A 12,787-nucleotide genomic window follows, 5' to 3' on the forward strand; every position below is an offset into this window, starting at 1 on the left:
AAAATCCCGGGGAACGAGGAGCAGCCTGAACGCTTGAGTTTATCGTATCCGTGCAGCCCTGCCTGAAGCTGGGCATTGTGCCGGTGCTGGTGCCTCGGGTGCGCTGCCGGCCCGGGTGGCTGCAGCGCGTGGCGGCAAGGCAGTGCTCACAGCATACACCTCGCGGCCTGACCCCTATCCCTGCTAATTGCGTTACAGAGCCAGCTGGCTCCAGAGAGGAGTCGTCTGTTTGACTGAAAAATTCCTGCTTGTGGGGAGGCACGGCTGCTACTTTCGCTAAGTAACAGTCAGGCCTGACATCCCCATTGTCTGGCTGACAGTGCGCCCATCCTAAAATCTAAGTTTTATTTGTAAATTAACCGAGAAACTTCCTGCCAGAACAGTGCTGCCTGGAGACTGATAATGTGTGCCTTTCATTCCCTTTCACTCTTACTGTATCACTGCCAATTTGTTTTTCTGCTGCTCGCCAGCCCTAGGCTATAAAAGCCTTGTAAGACATAAGTGCAATTATAGTCCTGGAGTCAAATGAATTGGACAAATCCAATAGCACAGCTCTGTCCCCACTCTGCAAACCCCTACAGCAGTTAGATTAGCTGCTAAAAATCTAATCCAGCTCTAGCTAACAAATTTCTGCAGCGAAGGAGCAAGAGTTCAGTATGGGGTTGCAACCAGATTTCTGAATTGAAAAATTTCTGCTTTGACAATGGGGGGAGATGGAATGAATCACTTGAAAATTTTGCAGCCCGTTTTTAAACTGTTAGATGCAATTTAGTTAGAACAAGAAAGGGGTCTGCAGGATGCTGTTACTATGATTGATTTTCGTTCTTGCCACAAGACATCCAGATAAAAAAAAATTTAGAACCAATGATGCTGAACCGTACAGCAGCAAGAGCTATCAGTTGAATTTTGATTATTCCACAAGAAAGCATTTCTTTCAGGGCTAAGTCTTATTTTAGAGTGGTTTGTTGCGTTTTATTGTGTTTGCAGCGGTGTTGTGTTTTGTGTATTTTGTGTTTTTTGTTTTTTTTTTGAATGAACGATATAATATGTCAGCATATACTTCATATAAAGGAATACAAAGTGCAGATTACTACTGTATGGCACAAAAATAAGGGGCAAAGCTCATCCTCAGTGGAAGTGCACTTATTCTTGTGAATTTATACCTGGAATGACATTATCGTCTTGTGTTCAGTAAAAATAAAGAAACATAATAACATTTAAATAAAATTATTGCATCTGCTAAATTCCCCAGCCCGCAGAATTTATGGCCTTCTGTACTACTTCCCTGGCCAGCAGGTGGTTAGACCTTCTGTTCAGCTCCAGAGTTTGCGAGCCAAGCAAACTGGTATTGAATGCTTTCTGCCTGTCCAGAGGCAAAATAAGCAGGGAAGAAAACACAGAAATGACAAAGATTTAGGAGATAAGGGGGAGCTTAGAACCCAAATAGTATCCATGCAACCCTATCTGATGGAAGCATTAGGAAGGCAATAAAAAAAATCTGTGACCCCCATCACACCCTGAAGGCAGCACAATGACATTTTCTCCTCCCAGCAGTATTGGTCTCTAACAGCATAAATTCCTTTTGCAGCAAAAATGGAAATGAAGCAGGTACTAACTGACAAGATCACAACCTTCCTTCTTCTCACAGCTGCTATGAAAAAGAAGAATTAACCAAAAGAGGTAGTAGATAAAAAATAACGTTTTAACCATAAAACACCTGGATGTACTGCCTCGTTAATCTGAGGTGAAGACTTCAGCCCACCATGCGCTAACTGTTCAGTGAGTAAGTGGAATTATTAAAACACTCGCAACGATGTTGAGGGCTGTTGCAAACAAAGAAGAGGCTTTCACTGCTGGATGAATGACACACAACATTTTGTTTGAGCGTGCCTCTCTTAGCCAGGCACATTGCTCATAAGTGCAGTATCACCAGGTGGGGAAACAAATACATTTTCTTCTGCTTTAACAGTATGTCACAGACAGGCACACGTTTCTTTTCAAGCATGCACCAGTTGTGGCCTGCACACAGAGGAGCTGCCAAAATCAACATGGGTCTGTGGCAGACCGAGGGATTTTTCTACTAAAGCATCAATGCACTTGCCTTCCTGTATCTCAGTGTAAGGCCTCCTTGCAGCTAAGATTCACAAGTGAAAATCAAAAAATGGACACTTTAGAGTTTACTTTTAGGGTGATAAGAGCTCTTAAACAAATATTGTCTTTAGAAATGGTTTGGATTTACACTCAAATCACTGGTTTCAAATGAGGGCTGTTTCATCCATCAGCACTGCCAAGGAATTAGAGAATTATCTATCTTCCAGAATTTTATGGTGCCTCGTACATGTATCTTGTCCTCTGCATTTACACAAAGTTTGTTAAGAAGTCTGTGCTAATTTGTACAGAAATACATGCTAAACCAACACATTACCAAACAGCTATGGCAAATCAAAGTTTTTTTTGTGCAGAAACACAGCATCACAAAAGATTGTGCAACCCACTGTTTACAGAAGGACCAGCTCCCAAGCTCCATTAGGTTGCTCAGAGCTTTGTCTTCCCTTACTGGAATACACAGTTTGATCCCTGCAGGGCTCCCATTCCTATAGTAGATTTAAGATTTTTTAAAGTCTTAAAGCAATTACTGTGAGGTGTTTTCTGTGGATAGTATGTACTAGAGCTGGCCTTGTTTCCTAACACTTCCTGACCCAGAGACTGGCAACTACTAAATGCTTTTGCTTTTTTTTCTCATGAAGAAGAAATTCTCCCAGAGTAAATTTAGGGAAGAAAATTAAATAGAATAACCAGACTCTCTCCATGGCTGTGTTAATTACTAATACATGTGTAAATTAGGGGAATTAGTAAAATAGACTGTTTGCAAGTAAAGCCCATTTTTCCCTGCATGGTGGGCTGTCAGACTGTGCTCTCTCCTTTCCCAGCTAATTTATTACTCAACAGGTAGACGAGATATTTCACTACCTTTGCTATGCTTCCATAACGTCCAGGAGCTATGACTTACATGGGAAGATTGGACTAAATGACTACAATTTGTCCAGGAAAAGTAAGACTGAAAAGCATGGTAGCAGTTCTCAAACATGAAAAGATCTGCTGCAAAACGATCTCTTTGTAGCCACCTGGGATAGGGTAAGAATAAATGGGCCTAAACTGAAGCAAAGTAGACACCACAAAATATTTTCTCATGGCACAAAAAGTAAGTCATTGGAGTATGTTGCTGAGGGAATCTATAAAGCATTTATCACAGGAGGTTTTTAACTAGCAGCTGGATAAACACTAGCCAGGAACAGTAAAATACAGATAGATCTACCTTGGTTCAGTGACAGAGACTATACGGCTTCTCAATACATGTCACAGCACTACCACCCTACTCTAAATTACTCTGATGACTCTTTTTTTTCCCTATAACTATGTAAATCCCCTAATAAGAAGATAATGAGTTGCATATTTGAAGACAAACGTAATTTTGCTGATATATATGTATATTTTTAAATGAGAGGCATCAGAAAAAAAGAGAGGATCCAGCTTTACTATTAAATGCTGGGCAAGTTTTTAGAAGTGGTAATCAGAAAGTCCAACTTTTGATTTCTAGGAAAAGCACATGCTATTTTGAAACTAACTGGAGAACAAATAAAATCATCTAGTGACTTTTATAGATAATTTTCAGAGCACAATAGTATCACATGGTAGACTGAATGGATGTGGTAGCATTATTAACACACATTAACAATCTTGTAGGACAAGTTGCCAATCCTAATTAAAAAGGCAAAGATTTGGTATGCACCTAAAATCTTCTTTGACTAAGCAGCAGTTGGCAAGCACCATAATCTCAAATCACTTCTTGTTAGTAAAGACAAATGATTAAGTACTGATACCAACAAAATTTTGGGCTGGGTTTTGGCCATCTTTGAAGCAGAGTCTGCTTGTCACAATTGTGAATGACTGGATAATGGCTTTAAATATCAGCTGGCTGCTTTTGGTACTATGCTTGTCACTTCTCTTTCACTTCTTTTCTTTTCTGTTACACACTGGACGATTCATCTGTAAGGTTTTATTATGCTGCATTTGGTTGTTTTGTTCTACCATACTACAGCAGCTTTGGCAGGCAGACAACACACAAACGAAATTATTGCTAATATTATTACTAATGGTGGTATTTGAGGCTACCATGGAAATGTTAATTGTGTTGCAGAATCCAGAATTTAGATGCCATTTAATTCAGATAATCTGGCTGCAGAGCACCATGTGGCACAGAAAAGATGGCCTGCTAGGACCAGTTAGCATGGTCTGTTTTCAGTGTAAACTTTAATTTAAGCACAAGACTACATCAAATGTTTTGAAATACACAGGAAATGAATTACCTTTTTGGTCAGTGAATCATCTGAATCTGACGGCATTCTTGTAGACACATGAAAAATGATTTCCACGGTAGAGGTAGCATAATAGGGTGCTGTTTGTCCAGTGCTGCCGTTGCGCTGCAGGCCACCCATAAATCCACCATGTGTTGAGAGATCAACCTAAGTGATTGAAAGTCATAATTAGAAGAACCATTCTTTCTTAAAGACTGACAAATAACCCTACTTATTAATAAATCAAGACCTGGCAAGTTTGTTACCATCCCAGAGAAAAAGAAATCTTTCCATACAGGTTCGTGATCTTAGCGCTAGATCTGTTGGTTTCCCATTCCTGTATTTGACATTTACTGAAAGTAAACAACTATTAACTAGGTACTGTGTGATTATCTGCAAGGCTATTCTACCTTTCTATCAGCAACCTGCAGCAAGGAAACAAAAGTACTGTCATGCACAGCTGCTCTACGGGTTATACATGGCTTAGCAAGCCCACGCAAAGCATACATAGTGAGAAATAAAGTGCTAAGAAAATATAACCAGTAAGGAAAACTGAAGAAGAAAATCATTTTTTTTACAAGAATAAATATTTTAGAAGAAATTATTCAAAAAGATTGTTCAGGAAAAATGCCCCTCTGAAGACGAGCCTGTGTCCGAAAACTTGCGTGTTTTCCCAACTGCATCATTCTAATTGGGGATGCTACCTCTCCCTGTAGACTCTGTTTCACTTAACATCCTTAGATGTGAAACACAGCTACTGTGTATTTCCAGAAAACCATAAATGTTCATACCACTTAGGTTACTGACACACCATTTCACCAATGCTAACTAAATACAAATGTTTTTGCCTTCTGTACAGCAGTCCTTTGTTTGGGTAAGTGGTCTGACCATGTGAAGAGCTCCAAAGAGCTAAAATTAAGGTAAAAATTAAGCTACAGCTTTTAACGATGCCGAAAGCAGTAATGTCCAGTGCAGCGCCACTTATCCATCAGAAACAGGAAGGATGTACAACAATAGTGCTAATAAATTATAAAATTATATTAGAAGGGACTGTACTTTGTGCATGCCAAGCGAGTGGCAGCAAACAAGTGAGTTAGAAGAACAAAGTGCTGTGCGCTCTTCCTTGGATACGTGCGTACAGATCATCATTTAAGGCAGACCTGAAAATAGCATTTGCTTCAAGCCTAAGAGGTGACAGATATATTTTTTTTTAATAATTAAGTACTTCATCCCATGCATGACTGCACAATGAATGAACGAGTGGTCTGATGGCTTTCTAGGCTGGACATTTTTAAGATTTGACTCAGTTTCTTCCTTAGAGATACCCAACAGCTTTCACTGGTGGAAAGCACAGAAAGAATTCTTTCTTTAGCCACTCTGGCAAAGGATCTCAGGACCTTTGTCAGAGGACAGTCTGACCAATACTGCAGCCTGATAACACTGAATGAAAACCACCCTAAGCATTCTTATTTTCTTGGCTGAGCTAGGGATGAGTAGAAAAAAATGACCAAAAGGCACAGAAAACACAGAGAGAGATATAAATTAAGTAAAAGTTTTGAGAGTATAAAGACATGGGAACTTAAAGAATATGGGAAACTTGACTTGTTTAAAATGATACAGTTCTGGGACACAACTGGCCTGAAACTTCACATCCACTTTCATAGCAGTGTCTGCTATAACAGGGAAAATGGAGAGACACTTTATCCCAGCTTTGCACGGCTGTGTCACATATTAGCCTCAAAAACATCATCTTTCTGCTCTGTAATACAACATTCTTGTTGTATTACATTCCTGCTTTCCTGTTTCTGCTAGCTAACACAAATCTAAAATAGCCTACAACGTATCTTAGCTTGTAGGAACAATACGAACACTTTAATTATTTTGTAACCTGCTAATTCAAACACACAGTTTCCACAGAAACTACTTTAATAAAGTAATGATTAATAATATTTTAATATTAACTAATATTTTAGATGTTTTTAGATTAAAGCTTTTTTAAAGTTAGAAGGAAAGTGTACTTACATTACCCATCATATAACTGAAATTCTAAACAGTGAACTCTGATGATGTTAATGAACTTAGTTTATAAAGAAGGTAAAAACTTTCTAAAATATCTTAAACAACATTTCACTGTTCCTGTTCAAACAGAAGTAGCATGTGGATTTATAGAATTCTGTTAAATTAAGTGATCTTCTCAGTACTGCTAAACATTGCCATACATTAAAATTTATCTTTCTTTTTTGAGAATTTAAAAATATGCAATTACATAAGCAGTTTATTTTCCATTTACCTATTTTAACTGGCTTACACTGATTTTTGTAGGTTTTCAAATCAAATATGTAATTTGCCTAAATTTGTGATTATTACCTCCCAACCCAGTCCAGCAACAAAATCTTCATATGCCTGGCTTCCCCTTGCATTGGACAGTATTGAGCATTTGTCTTCCTGTCCTTCTGCAATGTAAAACACTGCAATCTTGTGAGTTTCACGGCTGTAATTAGATATAACAAGAAATGAAAATTAAAATAGGTTTTAGCTCAAATGATTCTTTAGATCACCTGCCCTCTGAAAGCTATGGACAGATGACCTCCTTTTACTCTACGTCTGCTTCTTTTCTGCACACAAAGACATCACTTAAATTAGAAATATATATGTTCACCATTTTTTTTCCCACATGGCAGAGATAGTGCAGTTTGGAGTGCAGAGCAGGGTATATTCTTTCTGTTTATCAGCAAAAGAACTGATGACCAAGTTCCATTTACAGGCTTTATCACATACATCTGTGCAACCTTGCTGAAGACGGTAAGATTGCACAGGTGTTAATGAGAACATAATTTGATCAACAGAATTTTAATTATGGGGTGATGATACATGAGAAAACAAAAAAGCATATGTAGACTTTCAGCTCCTGGGTTAAATTTTACATGACTGACAGTTATAGTTGGCTCCTTAGACAATGAGTGGATTGGGTATGAAAATTGTTGGGATGAAAGAAAATCAGAACTCTACAATACTGCAAACACTTTTCAAATAGCTATGGGCCAAGGAATGAAAATAAAACATAAAAACATAATATTCAGAAATCTATCCTGACACTACCTGGCTGGAAAAAAAAATAAAAATGGAAATTACCCCTTGAGTACCGCTCTTGACAGAGGGATCATTCTGAAAAAAAGTCTTTTGAGTGAATCAATGCAAGGTTATCAATAAATTTTGGAACTTCTTCCCTCCCCTCTCAAGTAAATAAACCAGGAAAAGGGCTGTTGTGTCTTATTGTTCGCTATTTTGAATTCTATGTATATAGTACCATTGAAAATAGCTTCTCTATTCAGTCTATGGAACTCTTTAGAAACAAACAGTCCGTTTCTCATACAAATATTTGTATTGCTAGCACATGCAATTTTATTTTTTTTGATGAGGCATTTATTCTTTAGAAACTGAGTTTATCCACAGTGTGCTTAGTAAACATTACCTACCATTGGCGAGAATCCAGATTTTTCAGTTCTCTCAGTAATTTTGAATTTTTCTTAAGAATATGAAAGCTTTTCCTACAAATATATTAAAAAAAAAGAAGGAAAATGCAACACAGATAGACACAGTATTTTTTCATTCAAAATCCTAAGAGAAGTAATCAAACTAGCGTGATTCAAATGACTACAATCAGACCCAGAAGCAACTCAGATAATTTCAAACTGACCAGACTTGTTTGGATGACTGTAAGTCAAAAGAGCAGTGCTAGAGCAGGGAAGGGACAGTGGGTGGATCTCGATTTCTTTTCAAGGTCAGAAGCAGCAAGAGTACTGTAAACATGTTCTGAACCCTCTGTTCCTACCTTCTATCCCAGGAGTTCATTCCCAAATCATTTAGCAACAGCCGACAGAAATAAAAGGATGCTTGAGGTTCAGCAGGACACGGTTCTTCTTGACGGGCCACCTTCATACTGAAGCCTGAGCTGCATTTAAAAATATAGTCTTTTTCCTGGGCACTCTGCCTCATCAGGGCTTCGGTGATTGCATTCTCTTGTTCGTAGCTCATACCAAAGGGTGGTGGCGATGGCTCATTCAGCTTCCGCTGGGGATGTAAAAGGCATTCAGGACTAGTGTTACCAATCTTCTCCAGCAACTCGTCAAGAGCATCTTCTCCTTCTTCCACCTGAGAAATGTCTTTATGGGAACTGAACTGGTGCTCAGGGTTGCCTGAAATCACAAATGAGCTCGGAGTACTCTGCCGTGGAAGGCAGCCCTCCAAAGGTCCATATAATATTCTGCCATCCCAAGAGTACTTCCCTGAGATATCTCTGACAATTACCCTCACATCTGAGGGGGCTACTGCTGGCTCAGTGTCCTTCTTCTTTTCTGCAGGGATCTGGAGGTATGATATAAGAGTACTGTCATTAAACACAAAGAGCTGCAAGTTGGGGCTCCGGAAAACTTCTGATGAAAGCTCAGAAGATTCCACATAGGAGTTGTCATGATTCTCACTAAGGAGACTGTGGAGGATGGCAGGACCTCCGCTGAGTGGGTAGTGGCTCAAGTGGTTCACCAGATGAGTCATAACCATCCGTGCCGTTAAAGGTATTAATTCTAAGTTCCTTCTTCTTTTTTCTAAAACAATCAATAAAGAGATTACAGATCAGTAAGAGCAGGAAGAGGTAATTAAAAAGAGCATCTGCAATTTTCTGAAACATTTTGAAGCTTGCCTTAGTTGTCCTCCAAATCATTCATTTTCAGTAAATCATTTACAACCACTGCACAAGAAATTCTATGCACCACATGTTCTACACTATTTCTTTGCATGTTTTTTGCAATTCTACGCAAACTCAAACCAGAGATGCAACTGGAAAACAGTACTTCTCCAGAAACAATTAAACCGAAGCATTTGTAGAGCACTAACACACCCAAGATGAGAAACACCTTGTTCTACCTAAAATGGCAAATGTACCTGACACATAACTTTTTCTTTCTGCTGTTCACAATATGTCCCTAATCAGCAAGAAATCTGTGTAAAATAGGTTTTTAGTTCTTTTTTTGTTGTTTTTTTTAAACTGAAAACACATATACAAAAAAAAACAAAACAAAACAAACAAAAAAAAAACACAGGAAAACAAGCTGTAGAACTCAAAAACAGTACAGTAATAAAATCTGAAAATACTATTTTAAAGCATCATTGCAAACCCAACAGTAGCTCACACTACTTAATATTGCATCTTTACTTTGACTCTTCTGCAAAAATATACTAATGCATATTAATATATTATTTATAATATATGTAATCCATTGTTTTTAAAGTTTTTAACAAGTGTTTGAAATAAAAGTGGTCTTTAAGATAGAACACTCAAATATGAATTACTTCATATGCTTGGATTCATGCCCAAGGTGATTTCATGTAGTCTGTAACATGATGCAGCTAGATCCAAATAATCTTTTCACTTTTGACACAGGTAGAATTGTGAATCAGCAGGAACAGCTTATTTATGCAGATTCATAATTTGGTTCAAATCACACATGTCCTTCCAAAACCACTCAGAATAGGTAAATCATCTGTGACAATGGATTCATTTCTACTGAAAACTTCAAAAAGGCAGCTGCATGCTTCTGAAAGAAGCTTGATCTTAGTTGTTGAAATTCTCTATACCAAATTTTAAGTCATACCGAAGGCAAAAACAGATTCTCAGTCTACTCGATACCTGCAGAACTTTTGCACTGTATGGCACCACAATGTAATTTTCTTTCTCCTGTGACAGTGCTAAAGAGCATCGTCAGCAACAGATTCTCTTACAGAGGCAACAGCAGTTCATAAAATAAATAAATTAATTAAAAACTTCAAGGAGTAATTGCTGCATGCAGTAAGATAAGCACATTTGCAAGGGAGAGATGTAACCTGGAAACTTTTGTTTCCTAGCTGCTGCATGTAGACATGCTGGTCCTCATCACTGTAAATTCTCTTACCCTCAGCAACAGTAAGCAGGTTGCCCAAATCTGTGACAGAGTGGCACTGGGCTGGCTCAGAGCTTGTGACATTTCCCAGTGGCAAGAAAGGGTCATAGTCACTAGACGAGAGATCCGCAAGACTCAGAAGGTAATGGCTTTGCTGAGTATACGTACTGGAGCCATTCACACAGCAGTGCAAAACCTGTGAGCAGACAAGCACAACACTGAAGGAGCAATGAAATATATGCCAAAGTACCCACTTAAACAGCAAGGAGTGACCCACCATGATTTTACATTGTGAAAGCCAGCCCCTGCTACAAAAAAAAAGCTCTGTCTAAATTCAGTGTTTTTAAAATAACTCTCTTTTTCATGACCTATTCTGTACTTTAACAGCTCACTTAAGGACTTATTTTGTATTTTAACACACCACTCCACATAATTCAAATATTTCTGCCAAGATTATTTTCCCTGGCTCGTTGTTTTGAGTATTTTGCCTTTCTCTTTTCACTGCCCTCTATGTTGCACGTCTACCTCAAACAAACTGCTTTTCTTCCTTTTCAAGATCCTTCACATTGATCTTATCCTCTTAATATTTTAAATTCTTCACATCTCCCCTGTATGACTCTGCTCACACTTTGTGCTTCTCTACAGCTTGATAAAAAATGCTTCTGTGACTAACAGGATCTGTAAAAGGCATCTTTAAACATCTAGATATAATAAATCATGTGCATTCCTCATACTCACTCTATAAATATAGTCCAGTAAAGGAGCTTTGGATGCATGTTGATCTTCAAGGACACCAGCAGACACTGGCTCCAGAAGCACTTTCATGGGTAATGCCATGCACCAATCCAACAAGCAAAGTAGCAGTGAAACTATAAACTAAACAGAAACATGTAACACAGTATTTAGGTATTATCTATCAAGCTCACACAAACTTAGAGGTACATTTTTAGAAGTTTAAAATAAGACTTTGGTTCAAAGCCACTTCATTTAATGAGTAGTTCAAACAGCACAAAGAAAGACAGACACTGCTCACTTCAGCAACAAACCTTTTTATCTGCTTCCACAGAGGAGTACTCCGCGCTTGGCAGAAGAAATGCAATAGTGGCCAAGAGGATCTATGTTAAAAGAAACAGAATTCCAGGAAGACATTTATCTTCTTTCATTACAAAGACAGAGAACTAACTTCACTTGAACAGGGTGTGAAAAAGGTTAAATTCTCTTAAGAGCATCTAACTGCTTTTGTAAATAAATGTCCAAGTGAAACAAAGTTTCACTGAACATTTTAAAAATACATGACTACAAATGAGAAATGCACAGTGCTCCTAGGATTACAGCAAACCTAACAATACTTGCAGAAGAAAGCATTAACAGAAAGCTATGGTTCCAGCAGTTTAAGTAAGGAATTAGGGGAACTTTGCACACAATTTCCATAAATATGGTTTAAAGAAACTGACATACTTCAGTAATTTTTCTGGACAGAGAGGATTCATACTTCTGCAGCTTTTGCCAGTAAGACACTAGCAGTTGAAGAACATCACAGGCTACCTGAGCTACCAATTTATTAGAAAACTGTAAGAGAAAAAAAGGTAATTAAAAACAAATAAAATATTTAGCTATCATACAGTACAATTAGTTTTTCTACTTCTTAAATCATTTTACATCTATAAAAACAATTCAAAATGTTAATGCCACAAAATCACACAGTCAGCATTAGGAAACATCAGACAACATTATTGACATAATCCTAGCTTGGTCCGCTGTGGTAGGGGTCTTTAGGTGCATAATCACATCCTACGTTTGCAAGTATTTTGCACTTTTATATAGGATGTCACCTTGGCCCCACTGAAGAACTATGCATATACTCCTTGGCAACTTCATAGGAGCCATAAGGATCTGAACCACGCTCACTAGAGATAATGAGTTACTAATTACATGTAAAGGTTCAGAACCAGAAGGTATCTTTTAGAAGATGACCAATGTCATATCACTAATACTATGGAAAGACCCCCAAGCAACTTCTTGTCAGTGGTTTAAGCAATGAAAAGAAAAACCAGCACACTGCACTCCATATAACCAGCAACTGTTTCAAAAAATAAAATGTCTATCAATTACAGAGACCACCTCAGTACTACCTTTAGTGTCACACCTATGACATTGATTGCTTCCTTCACTTGGGGGTGATTTGTACACTGCATTAGTTCTTCACATATCCAAACTCCAAGGCCACAAATGGCTATGCATCTTTTTTAAAGGGAAAAAAAAAAGAAGTCAGAAGTTTTAAAAGTATCTTGTCTTCATCTACACTTCATTCTTTCCAAATTTGCACTTTGGAAGGTAACCACTCCTCCACCAGACAGCAGCTATCACTGTACAGTAACACTAGACAGCTATTAATAAAAAATCTCAAAGGAACAGTGACTTTTCATCAGTCAAATAAAAAAGTTAGAAAGAAACCAGTTAGAAATAAATCAGCACTGCAAAGATGTGATTTTTTCC

At 38.0% G+C, this 12,787-nt stretch overlaps 1 protein-coding gene across 12 annotated transcripts in view; it reads right to left on the minus strand.

Annotated features, from left to right (window-relative positions):
* RALGAPA2 (Ral GTPase activating protein catalytic subunit alpha 2) overlaps positions 1 to 12,787 on the minus strand; it is a 141,185-nt gene that overhangs the window by 60,065 nt on the left and 68,333 nt on the right. For 11 of the 12 annotated variants that reach the window (XM_038176009.2, XM_038176003.2, XM_038176002.2 and 8 more), the window contains 9 exons: positions 12,424 to 12,532; positions 11,750 to 11,860; positions 11,338 to 11,406; positions 11,030 to 11,167; positions 10,304 to 10,487; positions 8,188 to 8,959; positions 7,832 to 7,903; positions 6,723 to 6,846; positions 4,368 to 4,523 (listed from right to left, as the gene is read on the minus strand). In XM_038176009.2, coding sequence (XP_038031937.2) covers positions 4,368 to 4,523; positions 6,723 to 6,846; positions 7,832 to 7,903; positions 8,188 to 8,959; positions 10,304 to 10,487; positions 11,030 to 11,167; positions 11,338 to 11,406; positions 11,750 to 11,860; positions 12,424 to 12,532 — 1,735 coding nt within the window. The remainder of the gene's footprint in view (positions 1 to 4,367; positions 4,524 to 6,722; positions 6,847 to 7,831; positions 7,904 to 8,187; positions 8,960 to 10,303; positions 10,488 to 11,029; positions 11,168 to 11,337; positions 11,407 to 11,749; positions 11,861 to 12,423; positions 12,533 to 12,787) is intronic. The other variant, XM_038176005.2, reaches the window with a different exon arrangement.

Source organism: Anas platyrhynchos, chromosome 3, assembly GCF_047663525.1.
Source record: "Anas platyrhynchos isolate ZD024472 breed Pekin duck chromosome 3, IASCAAS_PekinDuck_T2T, whole genome shotgun sequence".
In the NCBI taxonomy this organism is placed as follows: domain Eukaryota; kingdom Metazoa; phylum Chordata; class Aves; order Anseriformes; family Anatidae; genus Anas; species Anas platyrhynchos.